Raw genomic sequence first — 19,187 nt, 5'->3', positions numbered from 1 at the left:
CTTATTTTCTATAGGAGTTGATTTGTCCAAAGTGGAAAAGCTTCGGAATGCAGGCCAGCTCCTACTGAGGCTGGATTTTGAAAATGACATTAAAAAGATCCTATTATTTCTTAAGGATGTGGGTGTGGAAGACAATCAGCTGGGGCCCTTCCTGACAAAAAACCCTTACATTTTCACTGAAGACTTGGAAGCTCTAGAGACAAGGTATTTGTTTTATGAATCAACAAGCTCCAGACTCCTTTATGCAGTGCCAACTAACTATAATTGCAAATCTAAATTTACCCATCTAGAAACAGGTATAACATTACTAGTATTTTGTTAAGTCTAATATTTAATACTTTTACAGTTTCACTGTGGAGCTGATGCTGTGTTGGCAGGGTCCTAAGGAAGCATGCTTAATGTGGCCTCCCATTTCCAAGTACTTATACCATAAACCAGTGGTCAGCAGTGTTTTTTCCAGTGGTGGGCTAGAATGACCCAGCTCTGGTCTCAGGTATGCTGGCACTAGCATGCAGCCAATGTTGCAACTGTTGCTTTTCCTCTCACTCCAGCTGTGGCACAGCACGGTCAAAACTCACTAGCTGTGGCATGGTACAGGCAAAGCCACCCACCACCAAAGCCCTTGCTCCTGCTTTTGCCAAATGCTAGAGTGCCCTCTACTCCAGGTTGGATCCATTTGCCCTGTGGCCTCGATCCTGCTCATTGGCCATAAGTCAGGGGCGGGCAAAATACAGCCCATGAGCCGGATCTGGCCCACTAGGCACTTTCATCTGGCCCACAGCACCCACCAATGAATTGTACGGCACCCAGCTCTTCTGCTTATGAGGGTGGGAGTATGTATATACCCTCTCCCCCCAACATACCCTTACTGTACCTTGCTCCCTTCCCCTCGTGGGTGGAAGGAATCAGCCTGGGTAGCCAACAGGCAGCTTCCAGATGGGACTGCTGCAGCTGTTTGAGACCTTCTTAGCTTCTCTGGCATCCTGCTACCCCCAGGAAGCAGGTAGGGAACCAGCAGGGGTAGAGCTGCAGATAAGCAGGAGTGTGAGGCTGTGGCTGGCGGCAGCACAGAGCCTGCACTTGGGGGTGCCAGCAGGGTGGACCTTAGGTGGGTGGTGTGTGCATGTGGCGGAAGATGGGGGAGTATGGGGACCCCTCCGCCACATTCTCCTTATGGCGTGCAACCCTAGCAGGCAGGGGAGGGACTTCCAGGGGTCAACAGTTAGGGGTGGGACTTCCAGTTCCAAGATGGTGACCAGGGGGTGAGGCAACTGTCAAGGGGTGGGGCTACCCATGCAGCCCTCAAACTCACCAAACCTCGTTAAGCAGCTCTCCACCCAAAATAATTGCACACCCCTGCCATAAATTATTGGTTGCCTTTTGCCTTTCTCTGAGCCCCTGTCATCTTGTTCCACTTCTTTTCATGCCCTCCTGTTTCTGGTGGTCTGCACTTTTGGGTACCTTAACACCTTTACTGGAATTACCTAGCACAAATAAAGACTAACCATGTTGGACTGAAGTCAAACAGAAGGCCCTGCCCCTCCTTGCCTCCTACCTAACAAGAATGCAGAGAAGTGCTACTTTCTAAACAGGGAGCAGCAATGCACTTATACTTTAACTTGTTGTTGCTAGAGTTAGATCTATTAATACAAGGTGATTTGTTGTGTGCACTGATAAAGATTTTCTTGGCCGATACCAACAGCCAATGATTAATCAACCGTATCAGCCAACGCTGATCCGATAACCGATACTACAAGGCATTTTAAACAACTTACATACATCTGTTTGTTTGTTTGTTTTGCATTTGTAAACACACCTGTGCACACCTGCTCCAGCCCTCAATGAAGAAGGTGGTGACCACCTTTTTCTCATTCACATCATCCCCTCACTTATGGCTCCTACCTGCATCCCTGCTCCCTGTGCATCCCATGCTGTTGTCTTGGGTGGCAGGGCAGACGCTTGTGCAGACAGCAGTGCCAGGTGTGTTTGGAGCCCCAGACTATACTGCTGCTTCAGCACTGGTGGGCTCCATGCAGCCAAGCTCCAGCAGCGGCTGGGATGAAGCCGATTTTGCAAAGGTGCCCAGTTCCTTCAGTCCTAGGGAAGCTCTTTGAGAAAATTATCCAGGAGCACATCTGCGAGGGACCAGCAGGTGGGTGCCCCTAAGCATGATCCATGGGCTCATTTGAGGCAGGTCCTGTCAGACCAATTTGATGGCCTTCTACGACCAGGTCACAAAATCCTTGGATGGAGGTGTTGCGGTGGACATAGTCTTTCTGGACTTTAGGAAGGCCTTTGACACTGTCTCTCACCCTATCCTCATTAAGAAATTAGGTGACTGTGGCATCGCTGCCTACATAGTCAGATGGGTTGCAAATTGGCTGGAGGGCTGCACCCAGACAGTGGTGGAGGATGGGTCTTTTTTGACCTGGAGGGATGTGGGCAGTGGGGCCCCCCAGGGCTCAGTCCTTGGGCCCGCACTGTTCAACATCTTTATCAGCGACTTGGATGAGGGAGTAAAAAGCACCTTGTTCAAATTTGCAGATGACACTAAGATGTGGGGAGAAGTGGGCACACTGGAGGAGAGGGACAGGCTGCAACTTGATCTGGACAGGTTACAGGGGTGGGTGGATGAGAACAGGATAGATTTCAGTACGGACAAGTGTGAGGTATTGCACCTGGGGAGGAAGAACCAGCAGCATACCTACAGGCTGAGGAACTCCTTTCTTGTCAACATAGAGGCAGAAAAGGATCTTGGAGTCATTATTGATGCCAAAATGAACATGGACTGCCAATGTGGGGACGCGGTCAGGAAGGCTAACCGCACCTTGTCATGCATCCACAGATGCATCACGAGCAGGTCCAAAGAGGTGATCCTCCCCTCCTATGTGACACTGGTTAGGCCACAGTTGGAGTACTGCATCCAGTTCTGGGCGCCGCACTTCAGGAGGGATGTGGCTACCATCGAGAGGGTCCAGAGGAGGGCCACTCGCATGATCACGGGGCAGAAGGGCAGGCCCTATGAAGAGAGGCTACGAGACCTGAACCTATTCAGCTTCCACAAGAGAAGGCGGAGAGGGGATCTGGTGGCCATCTATAAACTGCCCAAGGGGGACCAGCAGGCAATGGGGGAGTCCCTGTTCCCCCAAGCACTACCGGGAGTAACTAGGAATAACAGCCACAAGTTGACTGAGAGTAGGTTCAGCCTAGACATCAGGAGGCGCTACTTCACAGTCAGGGCGGCTGGGATCTGGAACCAACTTCCAAGGGAAGTGGTGCTCGCTTCTACCCTGGGTGTCTTCAAAAAGGAGGCTGGATAATCACCTAGCCGGGGTTGCTTGACCCCAGCATTCTTTCCTGCCCATGGCAGGGGATCGGACTTGGTGATCTACTTAGGTCCCTTCCAACCTTACATCTATGAAACTATGCCCAGCAGAGTGGAATGTCCCTTGTGTGGCAGCACCTTACCCTGCCCACGCGCAGACCAGCATCTCTGTAGCAGCCCTGGCACTCAGGCCCCTAATGCATGCACAGCATTGTCATGGCAGCAGCAGCAGGAATCAGTAATTTGCTGGAACTCTTCGTTGCTGTGACCACTCCCTGGCATCCCCTTCCTCTTCCACTGCTCACTGGGACCTGTAGTTCGCTGTAGGCTCAGGCCAGCAGTGGCACGTTGAGACCGGACTACACTCACCAGGGTGCTCCGGGTACATGGCCATAATTATCAGCTACAATAACTAAAAAAAGCTGATGGCCGATAACATCAGTTTCTCCTTTTTGTTGGTGCTGATCCAATAGCCATCCGATAAATCGGTGCACCCCTAGTTAGGGTTGAATAGCTTAGGAATCTCACTTCACATGCATCTAAGGCTGCCACTGCTCAAGAAGACCATAAAAATTCAAGCAAATTTATAAGACAGAAAGCTCTAAAATGGTGCTTGTAGGTATAATTTTGTTACATTGTTACTCTCAAAATGAGAAGCTCCAATTAAATTGCAACCAAATTCTGATGGGTTCACTGTAGAAGTGAACCTGACTATCTAAGAGCAGAGAAAACAGTTGGAAATAGTGAACTCCTTGCATCCTTTTCCAGGAACCTGATTGTGTCCTGCCCCAAGGGAAGAGGTCTTGGCTGATTCTCTGGACTGATATAGCTAGAGCTTGCAAAAGCTTAATTTGCTGGTAAAGGGAAGTTTTGACATAATATCCTGGTGCTGTCTGTTACCATGATAAAAGTTTAAACCAAATTGAATAAATAATGGTATAGCTACATTGCCTTTTTGCCTGAAGTTTAAGGAATGATACAGTAATTATCAAACTGGGAATTATAATGGATTGAAATAGAACAGAACTAGATAATCCAGGAGCAGGCAAAATATGGCCCACAAGCTGGATCCAGCCCACCAAGGCATTCTATCCAGCCAGTGGCGCCCCCCCCGCCAAAAATTAGAAAATTAATGGTTATCTTCCCGTGGCTGCCTGTCAAAGATGACAAGGTACCAATGGCAGCGGCAGCAAGGCCCACCCGGCCCCATTCCACCCCAAGCCAGAAAGTTCTGTCTAGCAGAGGCTTCAGACTGGTGACCCCGGGGGCTGTTTCTTTGCTCTCCCTCATCTGATTCTCCACTCTTAGACAAAGAACAGGTGGAGGTAGGGGGAGGATCACTGGCGCATCAGGAGCCAGCCTGGCCCACCTGGCACTATGCAGTTCCCAGCTGGCTCCTGCTGTGCCATGCTGTGCAGTCCCGGCATTGCAGCTGGGGACCACATGCTGCCGGAGCATAGAAGGAAGGGAAGCAGCAGGGGAAAGGCAGCAACAGGAGTGCAGTGCCCTGGGGGGGTCGGGGCTGGCAGTAGCAGGATCTGGCTGGTAACCACAGGGGTCAGGCTGGCTCCTGCTGCGTTCTGTGGTCCTGGCATTTCAGCTGAGACCCATGTGCTGCCAGGAGGTGCACAGCCAGCTGTTCTGCGCGGTTCCCAGCTGCAATGCCGGAACCGCAGAACACATCAGGAGTCCCCAGCTGGCTCCTGCTGTTGCCCCCATCACGAGGGCCATGTGCCTGCAGCTCCTGCACTCACTGGGGAAAGCCCCTCACTAGACCCTGGTTGCCTTCCCTGCCCCGTGCTGCGCAGACCCGTGGACTCAGAGCCCCACCCCCTGCTTCCCCATGGAGTCCAGCACGGTGCTTCTCCTGGTGCAAGTGTGGGAACTGCTTGAAGTCTCTGAAATGGAGGTGGCCAGCCAGGCTGTGCACACCCTGCTCCCCGCAACCCCCCCCACACAGCCACACCACCTCACAAGCCCCCCCACACCTCTCCACACCTCACCATATACTCCCCACACCCCCATATACAATATAAAAGTGAGACTTTATTTTTGAGTTATGCAGTCCCCTCTATGTACAGTACAGAAACATAAATTGTGACAATTTTTTGTAATAAAATCAAAATATGTTGTAGTAGGTGTTTGATTTCTAGTGTATAATTTGGGGGGGGCGTTATTCTAAGATGACAACCCCCCCCTCCCAAAACAGTATTTCTGGTGGCAGGGGTTAGGGGATGGGGCAACTATCAAGGGGTGGGACTACCCATACGGCTCTCAACAGCTCACCAAAACTTATTAATCAGCCCTCCATCCAAAATAATTGCTTGCCCCTGAGATAATCCTTGTGCCAAACATAAAAATAGCATATTGCCTTGTATTTCCATTTGCTCAGGCAAACTAAAATCTCTTGTAGCTTAAATACTTGGCTACATAATAGAGAAGCAAAATAGAAGTGGAACAGATCTGCCTTTATCTGGAGGAGGGAATACTAGAAATGACAGAACAGCTCTTCAATGGGGACAGTAACCTTGCTTCTGAATATCTGGCTCAAGTAAGCTGAGCATGTGCATGCTTTTAATTCACGGAGTTCTTGGGGTGTCCCCAGTAACTCCAGGAGTTGAAATTTCAAGTGGTGAATTCATTGTTTAATAGCAGCTAAGGATTTAATTTCAAAAGACCTTTAGCTCTTGAGCCATACAGAGCTGCTTAATTTGAAAAGGCCACGTTTTAGACTTATTCTGTTCAGTAGTACAAATCCCATAACTACAAAGTAAGCTGGATAACATACATAGACATCCATTAAAATTGAACCTGATTGTTCTGACAGTTGCATCTTAGAGCTGCATCCCATGTTGCCACATCTCTTCATCGGTGGGACGTTATGTTGGTGTGTGATAGCACTTCAATTTCCCTGGGTTTTTTTCAGTTTATTGGGAGCTGATACATTACATGCCGTGATCTGATAGGCATGTATATTTAGGCCTACACTGCTAATTATGATTATCTTTAAAGTCATTCTTGTGACCAAATGTATGGTTAACCATTAAGTCTGCCTCAGAAAGTGTTCCACCCTGAGCCTGAAAGCTCTGCTAAATTTCTGAGTATGAGATTGACCGCATTACCACTTGCTTCCTAGCCCTTCAGTTTCTGTAGTGTGTCCAAAACTTACCACTGTGCTGCAGGCCTCTGGTGCAAAGGATCCACCATGATCAGTCCTGCAGCACCCTGTTCCTGCCTGCTATTCTATCTGCAGAGACAAGCCCAAGGAGAAACAAGTAGCTTGCAGGGTGAAGATAGATTTAAAAAAAGGATTGGCTGTGAAACTGAGGGATTTTATACCCACACTCAAAAAGTACAATGTGCTGAATGGCTTGTATTGTATGATACAGCATATGATATTGTCAGGAAAAGACCCCTTGCATGGGTCAGGCTAGTTGAGGTTGACCTATTATTGTGCTTGAAAGCAGATGCTGGGACACCAGGGCTTCCAGTTTACACTGCTTGTTTTTGGAACCTTGCAGTTTGTGACAGTCAGTATAAATTACAGTGGGAGACAGGTACACTGCCAACCCTGGACTGAGGAAGCACAAAGGCTATTTTTGCATTTCCATTACTAATCTGTGTGGCTCCTGAGCAGTGTTGAAAATATGCACCTTAATGTTGTTTCCTGTTTATGAAGTTTGTTTGCTCTTGTAACCCAGGTCCACTTGAGGACTGAAATAGACTTGTCAGTTTAACTTTCTGTCTCAGACTAGCAGAGTGTTTGGGATGCACATAGAATCAGGGGAAAGGGCTTTTTTTTTACTTGGAAAAAAGTACCTGAGACAAATATATTTTGGTAAAGTAATCAGTTTTTATAAACCTGAATTTATTTTACAACCCCCTGTCCCTGCCCCCCTTTTCCCAGCTTTTCTTTTTATGAATAATGTTTTAAAATACAGTTTGCTAGAGGATTGGCTCTATTTCTTGGATTCTGCACACAGCAAAGCTGTCCATCTAAGAGAGAAATTCTTGGAAATGGAATTTTAGAGTAGAAATGTTAGCAGACCTGAAACAACAGCATTCTTGTTAGCAGTTTTAAGATCAATACTTCTTTCTTTCCATCCCTAGAGCAGCAAAATGGCCCCTTAGAAAATATATGGCCACTGACAGGAATTCATTTAAAGGTGTGATGGGATCTGACTAATGATTCAACAGTCACACCTCCTGCCATGCCATATGTGCATGGCAGGAGGTGTGACTCTGAGATGGAGGATCAGATCCCACTCATGCTCTATTTCCAGTGTAGGGGGGAGGCTGGGATTACAATTATGATTCTACGTGCATCCCAAGCATCCCCTACTGATTCTATATGCATCTCAAGTACTGTGATAGTCTGAGGATTATCATCCCAGGCTCCTCTTGCATCAGCAAGTAGCAGGCTAGGTGCCTGCGGCTCATAGTGCCAGTCAGCTGATAGGCACTCCCAGCCTCAGGAGCATGCCAGAGGCTCTTCAAGGCTCTGGTACACTCCTGTGTTGAGAGTTTCAGTTGGCTGATAGGCACTGGCCACATGTTCAATTTAAGGCATGATGGGAACCAGCCACAACTTTATTACACATCATTTTTTGTCTAATAACTTTGTGGATTTTTCCCTGCTTTATCATGCCATTAATTCCATGAACGTGTGGCTGAGTTGCTACTTAAGACATGATTAACTGGTTAATCACATCTTAAGTGTAACATCTTTCAGGGATCTATGTCTTATTAAAAACGTTTTTCAGTTGAATCTTTAAAATGGGCTTGTTGGGTCAGTGTTAGGTGCACAGCTGTTTAGAGCATTCTTGAGAGACACTGTTTAGGGTAAATGTTACTCTGCTTGTGCTATAAAGTCAGGCATTTATTTTGGTGAATGTTCTGAAATACCATCTGGCGGCAAGGTTAACATTCCAATTCTTTGTGAATATGCTAGTTTGATTTTAGTGAGTTGACACTTGATTTGGCATTCATGAATGTTTATGTGCAGCTTTTAAGTTAAATTAATATTGAAGATCCATGTGTTGCAAAGCTGTATATGCAAAGTATGTATGTTGCAAAGTTGTATATTTGAATGAATATCTTTTAGATGAAAGGAGGTGTATCACCTGTGCCTAAACACTTCCATACAGATGGACCCAATATTGGTTACATCACTCTTTGGAATGTTATATTGCTATGGATTCCATGTTTCCAAGGAACAAAACACAAGTTTCAATACATTTGGCATTTATGACTTGAGATAAACACTGTAAAAGTCAAAACATTCCATAATTCATAACAATTGTGACTATTGCAAATCAGTATTTGTAACGCAGCTGCACCAGATAGATTCAAATCACCATTAACAAAATTTCAAAATAAACTATTAACTTACTTTATAAAATTGCTGGTCCCTTTGTTAAGTTGAAAATTCACGGGGTTGCCAGGTCTTACAAGATTATCGTAAACCTTGTCATACTTGGTATTTGTTTTTAAAGTGCAAGTTCTTTGAGTTACATGAACACAAAAGAATCAGTCTTTTACTTTTTAAATTTATTTTTGTAAAGTTTGTAGCCCTTGCGGTTGTAGAGGAAAGCTTGAAAATATGAAGACTGATGACTTGCCAAACCAAAAGGAAAGAAAAAGACCCCCAGAGTTGCATGTTTTTTTTATTTCATTATGAGGCCCATTTCATGTTAGGAATACTTTGCAGGTTGTGTTTAATGACATGTGGGAAATAGAGGCTGGCTGTGAGGTGGAATAACAAAAGCCCAAGTCTTATAGCCAGGGGGTTGCACAAGGGAAACTCCTGGTTCTCTCTCTACTCTCAACTCCATGATGCACATCTTGCTGCATTTTCATTTTGGATCCTTACTGTCTAGAAACTGATATGGAAGATGAACCACACACGCTTGGTCCCAGGTCAGGACCCAAGAGAAATCCCAGTCTTGTTTCTGCATCCAGCAAATACAGCATAGGACTATTTTTCTCACTGGGGTTGCCCAAGGGACCTTATTTTTCAGTTGGGTGGGAGGTGTTCTTTTTGTGAAGTGACAAAGCAGGCTTAGTTTTCAGGATCTTTGCTTCCTGAAGCATTCTTCAATCTACTCCATATAAGTATTTTCAGATAAGATCTATTCTTATAGGTAATAAATTGAGATGACAATCAGTAGGGCTGTGCGAAGCTTCGGGTGCTGATTCAATTCGGAGATTCGGCCTGATTCAATGGCTGAATCTCCAAATCCAAATTGAATCAGGACCAGTTAAAAGGTCCAAATTGATCTGAAGCTCTCCAAATTGATTTGGAAAAGATTCAGAGAGTTTTGGTGATTTGGGCAGTCACCGCTTGCTCTGGCAGGGGGGCTGGACCCAGACTCTGAGCTGGTAAGTAGGAGGTGGAAGTAGGGACTTCAGGAGGACCTCTGCCAGGCCCCATCCCTTGCCTGCTGCCCCCCCCCCCGCCGAGTGCCCTCTGATCCCTGTCTGCTCCCCCAACCCCCACCATGGCTGCCCCAGCCCTTTAAACAAAAAGCCCCCACTCACTGGGTGCTGCCAGGCAGGGAGCGATTCCTGCTGCCCCCCACTACTCCATGCTGCATGGGGGGCTCTTCCACAAGCTTCTTGACCCCTGCCCACTCTCCCAGCCCCCCCATGGCTACCCTGCCTACCCCAGCTCCAGCCCTTTAAGGAAAAAAAATACCAAAACAAAAAACCCCACACTTACCAGCTGCAGCAGTGGTCAGGGGGCTCATGTAGAGCCCCCCATGCAGCATGGGGCAGTGGGGATTCCTCCTCCCCCCTTCCTTGCTAGGCAGCAGCTAGTGAGTCTGGGCTTTTTTTTAAGGGCTTGAGTAGGGGCAGGTAGGGCAGCCATCGCGGAGGCTGGGGGAGTGAGCAGGGGTTGGGGGGCTTGTGGCAGAGCCCGCATGCAGCGTGGAGCAGTAAGGGGCAGCGGGGATCGTGCCCCCCCTCCTGGCAGCAGCCAGTTAATGGGGGTTTTATTTTTTTAAAGAGCCGGGATCTGGGGCTGTCAGGGCTGGGAGAGCGAGCAGGGGCCTGTGTGATTCAGCTGAATCAATTTGGGACAGTGATTTGAATCACTGAATGGAATCACTGTCCCCTGAATTGGCCGAGTCCAAATCTGAAATGAATACTAGCTGCTTCGCACAGGCCTAACAACCAGGTACTTCTGTAGTTCTGTTTAACTATGAACAAAGAAAATCTTTTCAAATTAAAGTAATTTCTCTCTGGGAGCCATGATGATAATCTACTGCAGATAGTATTTTAAGTAGGACTACTTTTGCTGAAGCAAGCAGATTCAGGAGAGGTGAGGGGAGAAGAAGCTGGAAAGGAAAAAACCTCTGTTAAACAGAAATGTTGACCTTCTCCTTCAGTATTCTGACAACCAGATGTTTTATAACCAAGTCTTGGTTTTGAAAACGAAAAGTATGGATCTTTTGTTACAGAAGTAATTTCAGCTGACTTCTGACGAACATGCTTGGAAGGCTTCTCCATAGGTTACATTGTTGTATGCTTCTATTCTTCGATATTGGCAGAAGAGGAATGTGAAAGGGAGGATGGCACTGAGCTCTTTGAGTTTGACCAAAGCAAAAGAAGCAGGTTTCATTAAAACAACAGAAGGCGTAGCCTCACTGATTGGTTTATACTTAATCCATAAAACAGGCTGGTACTTCAACTCAGGTTAAAATAGCTATCTGCTTAAATACAGCTGGAAAGAATTAAAAGTCTGTCTTCAGTATTAATGTTTTGTTCTGATGTTTATTTTGTTTTTAATTAATTGGATGGGATGAGATGGTATTTAGCTTTTATGATAACTGTAGATTTTTTTCCTCTAATTCTTTTCGGCTGGGTTCATGTTAAATATTAAAACATCTGTCTATTTGCAAGATATCACTGAGGAATTTGAGCATCTAGATGGAAGCAATAAAATTTTCATCGCTGCAATTATTTTTTCTCTTTCTTAGAGTGGCTTACTTAAAATCAAAAAAATTTGGTAAGGAAGCAATTGCACGAATGGTCTCAAGAGCTCCATTTTTGCTGATGTTTTCTGTGGAAAGATTAGATAACAGATTGGGTTTCTTCCAAAAAGAACTTGGATTAAGTGTGCAGAAGGTAAGTAAGATATGTCAACATGTTGAAGTATTTTGTTAGTGAAAGTAGGATGATCCTGAAACACATTTGACTAACCTAATATATCTTATTTTGTTAGTCTATAAAGGTGCATATTTATGCTGCCTTCTGACTGACATCAGACTAACGCAGCTGACTACCTCTCTCTAACCTAAAAATGCTCATGCGGTATTACAAAGGTTACAGATTGGCATCCAGTAACCTACTACAGAAGGCTAGCAAGGACCTCTGATGTTGTAGGTTTCCCATCTTTTCAAAATGTTGCAATGTAATTACATCGTCGGTTGGCAAGTCTGCAAATGAGCTTTTATGCGCAGTAGCCTATTGTACTGCACATCAAAGTGTCATGTCCAAAACAGTGCTAATATGCTAATGGACAGTAGAATTAGTCTATTGTGCATTAACTGTCACTAAAAAGGCATTCACTTTTCCTCCTTGTGCATTAGGGCAGCCTAATGCGCTTTTATGTAGTACCTCATATTAGAGGTACTTGACTTAATGCGCAGTAGCAAAAGTGCATTAATGAATGTGTAGATGTGCCCAATGATAGGTATATCATGGTGTTAAGTGTCATAACAGCATATGCTCCTGGCTGTCTGCTGAGTCCAGTAATCTATTGGCAGTACAGTATATGATCACATAGGAGATCAGGTGTCTGGTTTTGTGGTCTTCAAGGCATTAGCAATTGATTCAGTCTCCTGAAAGATGGGTTAGTTGTTTCATTCAAACATCATTCCTTAATTATCATGTTCCAGAAAGTCCTGTGTTCTTTAGCCAAAAAGATAACATTTGGCAATTGGGCTTTGACATTGGAGAGAAGAAAGGAGAAATATTCAAACAGTACAAAACCACACGTTTTTCAGACTGATGGTAAATCCTTATGTCAGCCTAATAACAGAATGGAATGAGGATGTACTGCCAATGCTCTTTTTCTCAAGGTATGGGCAAAGAATCAAATTGTGATGAGTAAATGTGGGGTGGGGACTTTCTCCAAAGCAGCTGAGGTATAGTAACTGTCCATCAGCCCTTTCTTGCCCCCCACAGTGAGCAAAAGCTAAACCAAAACACTTTAGCCATATTTATTCAAGGCAAAGTTGCCCTTACATTGGGCTAGGAGCCAGGTAGATTCCCAGTTACAATCTAGCAAGTGTTCTGTAGAAATTCCCTGTCCACTGCTAACTCTCTGAAGTTGGATCACTGTTCCATGCCTTTAGGCTGATGTGGAGGGGTAAAGTGTCTTAGTTGATAAGTTCAGTACCTGAAGATTTCAAAACTGATTGGCTACAAAAGAACAAATACTAAGAACTGAGAGAGGGTTGGTGGTTCAACCTGCTATTAGTCTTTAGGTGCCCCTGCAGTTTCTTCATGTGTCTAGAACCTAGCCTGTTTCACATGGGGAATGGTGAAATTTGACTCCAGCTGTTGTACTTCTGTCTATCCTATGTTCTTCTGTTTGAAATGTGAGAGAGTACAGAAGTAAAAATGTGAACAAAAGGCATGTAATTGAGTTCCATGAGTGGATTTCTAAGCTGTTTTTTTATGAACAATAATTATTTCCATTTTTAAATTGTAGACTAGGGATCTAGTAAGTCGTCTTCCAAGGCTACTAACTGGAAGTTTGGAGCCGGTAAAAGAGAACCTAGCGGTAAGTTGATCGTTATATACCAGGGATGCTCACCTCTGGTCTGCAGGTCAGATCTGACCCCAAGCACCATGTAATCCAACCCATGGGTCTGTGGGGAGCCTTTTGGGCCGTGGCCCTGCATGCTAAATGAGGTAGGCAGAATACGTGAGGGCCTGATTCCAGGGCATGGGGGTGTGCAGAGTGGAGCAAAGCCAGACCCTGGAGTATGAGGGCAACACAGGACCCTGAACATAATGGTACAGGGCCAATCTCATCTGACCCACACGACCAAAAGGTTGAGTGCCACTATTGTATACCCATCCCGTTTAAAAACAGACTAAATTTTAAATCCCTTAGAAAGGGGTAGAAGGAAATGCATTAAATAGCTTCATACATTAAAAAAACCATTATGTTGCTGGTTAGCATTCAAGTTTCACAGCAAACATGTAATTGCACCTTGTTTTGTCTTTTAAAATTTTAGCCCCAAAGGGGATTCTCTGGGCTTCTTCCTGTTCTCACTACCCAGGTCAAATTCTGCTGGGGTTTGCTGTCATATTTTTGCCAGCTTGGGTTGTCTCTGATGATTTAGGAGCAAGAAATGTGCAGCTGATTATCTTCTCATGGCAGGTTGTTGGTCTGCCAAATGTAGTTTTGACACTTATTGTCTGATAGCAGATGTTTGTTGTTAACACCTATTGGATAAATAATGTTCAGTCCTGTAGTAGTACTTCTTATTCCTTTGAAAATATTACCATGTATTGCTTTAATCCTTGTGTTGTCAAACCAGGTAGACCAACATTCTGTTGCAGGGCAACTCAGTTTGAAAAATCCTATTGCCATATAATTCATAATGTGAATAAAAGTATACCTTTCAGACAGAATGTCTGTTCTTAAACCATTAACCACTGGGAATGTTACAATCTAAAAGGGATGTGGTTAGGGAGAAGGTTTGCAAAGGAGCATATTGTTTAAATTAATAGTGTTTTTTCCCTCTTATAAACATTGGGTCCCTGGCTTGTGGAAGTAATGTGTCACAAGGAATGTTTGAAAACCCTGAATGACTTTATACGCATCTCTGTCAGAATACTAAACTTTAGTGTGCCGCCCTTGCTTCTTAGGAGTGCTATAGGGAAAAAAGCAGTTCATATTAGATCCCCACTAAAGAAATCTAGTGATACTTTGTAGACAACAGTACTGTCCAGATTGGGTGGTACAGGGATTGCTAAAAGGATTACATTTTTCCTTTCTAGATCAGAACTTCAAATCCAGTATGGGACAAAAAACTGCTTACCTATTAGACAGCTATTAGTAGATAGCTATGGAAGAGAAATAGTGGTCTTTCCAATTACTGCAAGTCCATTGTCATTGTTCTAAAACAGCTGTCATTTGGCAGTTTTCTGTAGTGTTGCAAAACATACAAAACATGGATTAAATGGGCTTTGAGGCATAACTATCCTTCCCTAGAAATAAACTTACTGAGCTATGATAGCACGTAGATAGCGTGTGCTAGATAGTGTTTGAAAGCTTTCACTGCCTCTGCTGTGCTTGTATCAGTTTGGATAAATAAAGGCCTGAAATCTTCAGGTCTGTAACCTTATAAAAACTTTAATTTTAGAATGTCTTATCTGAAATTAGGTAGGCAGGACTGCTCTGTACATTAGCTGTTTTCTAGTATTAATACAATTTAGTGGGGCCTGAAAAAAATGACTAATATGGTATGGTACCACTTGCCCCCAAATAAGTGACTTGTCTTGTTTTGGAAATAAAAAGACATTTTTCCAGGGTCTTCCTAGCCACAGCAAATGCTTACGCTGGCTGTGTTGTTCCCAACCCCATGCACATGCGATACCTTTTCCCAAAATCAAGCTTCAACACAGTAACAGCTGCTGCTCAGCTAAAAGCTGCTGCCAGTTCAGTGGTGGTTTTGATGGGGTTAAAGCTTGAGCTTTGGAGCTGGAAGTAGAGGGTGAGTGACCTGGACTACACTCTGCCTCTCCTGCATGGGACTTGGAAAGGCAGCACAATCTCTATCTTTCACTACAGCATCCCTATTCCTTCATTCTGGCACAGAAGTCAGCTTCCATTAGATTAGATAGCTAATTTGGGCAGGAATTCTGCATGTGGTGGGAGAATAAATATGGTAATTGCTAATCTAAAGGATAATTAACTAGTTATTACAGAATTGGGTGTTTCTGTTTAAATACTATTAATATGTTAGTACCAACATTTTTTTGTGATTATGAAGCTTTTGTTTTTAACAATGCTGTTGTCAGTGTTTACCTGATTACAGTAACAGGCAGCCAGTGACTGGATATTTCTGTATCGACATCTCACATGGCCATGATATTTTTATTTACTATAAGAGTCATAATTCTTATCCTGTTAGGAAGTGTCATTTTATGTCTGCCTGCTATAAGGTTGAGGTATAGCTACATTTAAATGGATAAGACATGTAAAATACTTGCTGTAACCCTAGTACATTTATTAGTAGGTTAAAGTCAGAATTAAGGTAACTGGTCCACAAGTTGACCTTAAAATTGTTTTCCTACCAGGAAAATGAGAGTCATGGTACTTAGGTTTGTGTTTGTGTGTGTGTGTGGGGGGGGGGGGGGAGCTGGGTTTTTGGGGTTTTTTTTACATGTATATAAGCATTTTTTCCAGAGCCATGTGTAATATGCAGCCAGAGGAAGAATTCAGCATATTACAATGCCTGCCTGGCAAGTCATCCATTTCTTATAGATTTCAGTAGCATTTACAAGGAAGTAATTGTTTTTAGCTGCAAAACGGATATGCTCGTCCTTCAGTGTACCCAGAGGTTAAATTCAGGTCAGATGCTTGTTCATTTGGCAGCAGGATATTATGTTTTGTTTATCTGGTTTAGGAATTTATCAGTTCTGACCTGCAATGGACTCAAAGGAATCTGTTCTGGAAGTGTGTGCAGATCAAAGAGTGTTGCAGTCACCTTGGGAGTCATGAGTGTGTATCACAGTAGAAGTGGTTATATTGTGCAAAAGGTTGCATTCCTGTGAGCAAATCTGACAACTTCTCTCAATATCTGATTAACCTCTTATCACCTGACACACAAACTTTGGACTACTGGAAGAAATGCCATGTCTCTGTGTTTCTTATTTCCACCTTTTATGTGGAAAAAAACTAATGTGGATGGAGTTAAAGGCATAGAAAGGAGACAGAGTCTGAGATGGTGGACATAATAAGGACAATTAAAGTTGAGAACAGGCTGGAGATACTCAAATCAGTTGGGATGTATACCTGGCTCTTCTGCAGACTTCTTCTCATCAAGTTTCTTCTTCATGTGTGAAATTGGAATAATAATTCTCCTACATAACACGAGTAGCAAGATCAAACATTAATTTGACCATGAGAATCTCTGTTTGATTACACTGGGGCATTCAAGTGCAGAACTTTGTTGATACTAGACAACAAATGTTTATCCTTATTTGGTGAGCGTTGTTGGGGTTCATCCATGTTCTCTAATATGAAGAAACTTAGTCTCTGCCCTCCGGGAGCTGATAGATTAAAATGGGCAAGCACCCTAGTTTAGATGTAGATAATTGGATGCCCAGGGATTGGAAAGTATAAGTTACTTGTGCTACTTATTGTTAAAGGATCTAAATCATACACTTTGATAAGAATAACAAACAGATGTTTCTACCTCCATTGTGAAGATAAAACTATTTTTTTTCCTCCCCAGGTGTGTCGGATTGAATTAGGTTTTCGACCTAATGAAATTCAACATATTGCCCTTAAAATACCCAAGATCTTAACTGCAAACAAAAAGAAATTAACAGAAACATTTGACTATGTCCATAATGTGATGGGCATTCCCCATCACATCCTTACCAACTTCCCTCAGGTGAGATACTTTTTAAATATTAGTTCAAATGAAAATGCTGTTGGCACAGGCAAGGTAATAGTCTTCACTGGGCCAACAGTAAGATCAGAATTATACAGTTATGTATACGCTTTTTCAAGTGTTGTGTGGCAGCTTTGTGTTTTTGCTTAAGCTAGAACAATTTTTATTAGCAATCATGCATCCATGTCCAGTTCGGTGCAGCAACAGGACTAAAAATTCCAGTTTGGGGGTTAATTCAGGGGCAACATGTAGGGGGGTGCACACAGGTGCACATGCACCCCCTGAGTGTGGTGGTGTACCTCCTACAAAAAGGCGCCGCTGCTTACTAGCCTGCTGCCGGTCTCCAGGCAGTCTGCAATCCCTGCTGGCTGCCGCCCTTGGTCCGTGCTCACTCCCTCCCATCCCCCTGCCAACAGCACTGGCTGCGACTGCAGGAGCTCCCCTGCTTACAGCTACTGGGCTCTTGCTGCCGCCACCACACTCCTGCCCCCACCGTGCCCCCCCCAGCTGCTGGGGGCACAAGTCATTCATGGGTTCATTTAATGCTTTTTTTTTTCTCCTCACTCAATCCAGTGAATAAGTTCTTTTGCTGTAGAAAACAAGTCTTCACATTGATCTCTACTGGCTTGATCCACAACATAAATCAATATCTGTTATGGACCCCTTGTTGTTTTCCCTCTACACTGACTTAAAACCTGATGCGTAAATATGAGGAACAGTAGAGTGTTCTTTCTAAATAATTGAAAAAACAGAAAAGTATCCCCTTTTATTTAGCGTTTAGCTCCTTCTCAAAGTGAAGTACTCACAATGTGCTATCAGCTGATTGTTGGAGCAGAAATCTACAAAAAAAATTTCACTGAAGCATTGCATGAATAGTTAAGACCCTCAATGTAATATTTTTTCCTATGCTGTCTAGTTTAAATATGTTCATAAAACTTACATGTATTGCCCTTTAATAAAAGTAAACAATATGTTTGAATAATCTCATGCACTGCTGAAATGCTGAAATGTGATCACTGTTGACTGGAAAAGAGAAACTTTTTAAAAGAAAAGTAATGTGCAGTTTATTAACTACAAGGGAAGTAGTGCAGGAAGGAAGGGACTGTAGTCATGCCACTTAATTTAATATCTCTATTCTTGAGTAAACAGTTGTGGGATAATATGGGATAATTACCAAGAAATCAGGACTAAGCACGGGGAATGTTAAGTAAAAACTGGGGAGGTGGCCCTCCTTTAGCTCTGCTTGTGATTTCCCCCTTTCCCCTCCAGTGCCAAAATCTGGTGTGATCTTTCTCCAAAGCTCACCTCTTCATCCTTCTCTGTTCACATTCTGTAACACTAAGGCCTATGGCCTCACTGCCTATCTTCCTTGAACTGTGCTGCCTTAGGTACTGTTCACTTCCTTTTTCTTGACCTCATGCATTCTTCATGATGGCATCGTCTCTTGTTTTTCTTCAAAGTGCATTTTTAGCATTTTATTACATCTCTCTCCATGGTTCCTTGTCCTTAAGAAGCTCCCAGAACTTTCTGCTCTTGGCTCCATCATCTCCTACTGCCTCAAGACTGAGCAGTGGGAGAGGCAGGCAGAATCTCATCCTTTTAAACCTCAGTTCTGGCTTATGGGAAGTCAAGGGGAGAAAAGATAACTTTTAAGAGAACCATCAAATTGTGTGTGTTCCTTATATAACCACATGATCTTAGTACGCTTATCCTTATTTTAGTCTCTTACTGTCTTTGTGCTTACTTAGTATCATGTGATATTTAGACCACATTTTTCAATCAGGGAAGACAAGTATTGGTATACTGGAGTGGGCCAGTGGTTAATTTAGTATGGTATTCTGCTCCTGACAAATGTTCCCCCTTTGTAATTCTTACTATAAGATCTGCAATAGGATCTGTATTTAGGACCCCAGTAGTGGCCTAGGCGCACCTCTGAAATCACTTTCAAGGTGCGTTCATACTTTCAGGGGCACCTGTCAGCTCCAACTTCCTCCCTGCCTTCTGCTTCTTACCACTGTAAACCGGCTAAGATGTGTCAGGGGCCAGCTCTTTGGTTTATGGTGACTCAGTCTCACTGGTGTCTGCCAGTTCTTAGCAGAAGTAATTTTGCCAGCAAGAAGAATCACACCTTTGTCTGGTTATGCACTCAGAAAAGATGGATTTCCTTTTCCATGGAGTAGGCAAGCCCATGTGGTCAAATGCTCTGGAATTGCAGT

General features: G+C 43.9%; 1 protein-coding gene across 1 annotated transcript in view; it reads left to right on the top strand.

The window, feature by feature from the left end:
- MTERF3 (mitochondrial transcription termination factor 3) overlaps positions 1–19,187 on the top strand; it is a 34,461-nt gene that overhangs the window by 11,524 nt on the left and 3,750 nt on the right. Inside the window, exons 3-6 of the mRNA XM_090040392.1 lie at positions 15–204; positions 11,308–11,455; positions 13,047–13,118; positions 16,810–16,971. Coding sequence (XP_089896518.1) covers positions 15–204; positions 11,308–11,455; positions 13,047–13,118; positions 16,810–16,971 — 572 coding nt within the window. The remainder of the gene's footprint in view (positions 1–14; positions 205–11,307; positions 11,456–13,046; positions 13,119–16,809; positions 16,972–19,187) is intronic.

The sequence above is a fragment of the Crocodylus siamensis genome, chromosome 3 (genome assembly GCF_052110815.1).
Source record: "Crocodylus siamensis isolate JL-2025a chromosome 3, ASM5211081v1, whole genome shotgun sequence".
NCBI lineage: Eukaryota > Metazoa > Chordata > Crocodylia > Crocodylidae > Crocodylus > Crocodylus siamensis.
Note: the sequence above shows the minus strand (reverse complement) of the source record. Positions and strands in the feature narration are given on the sequence as shown.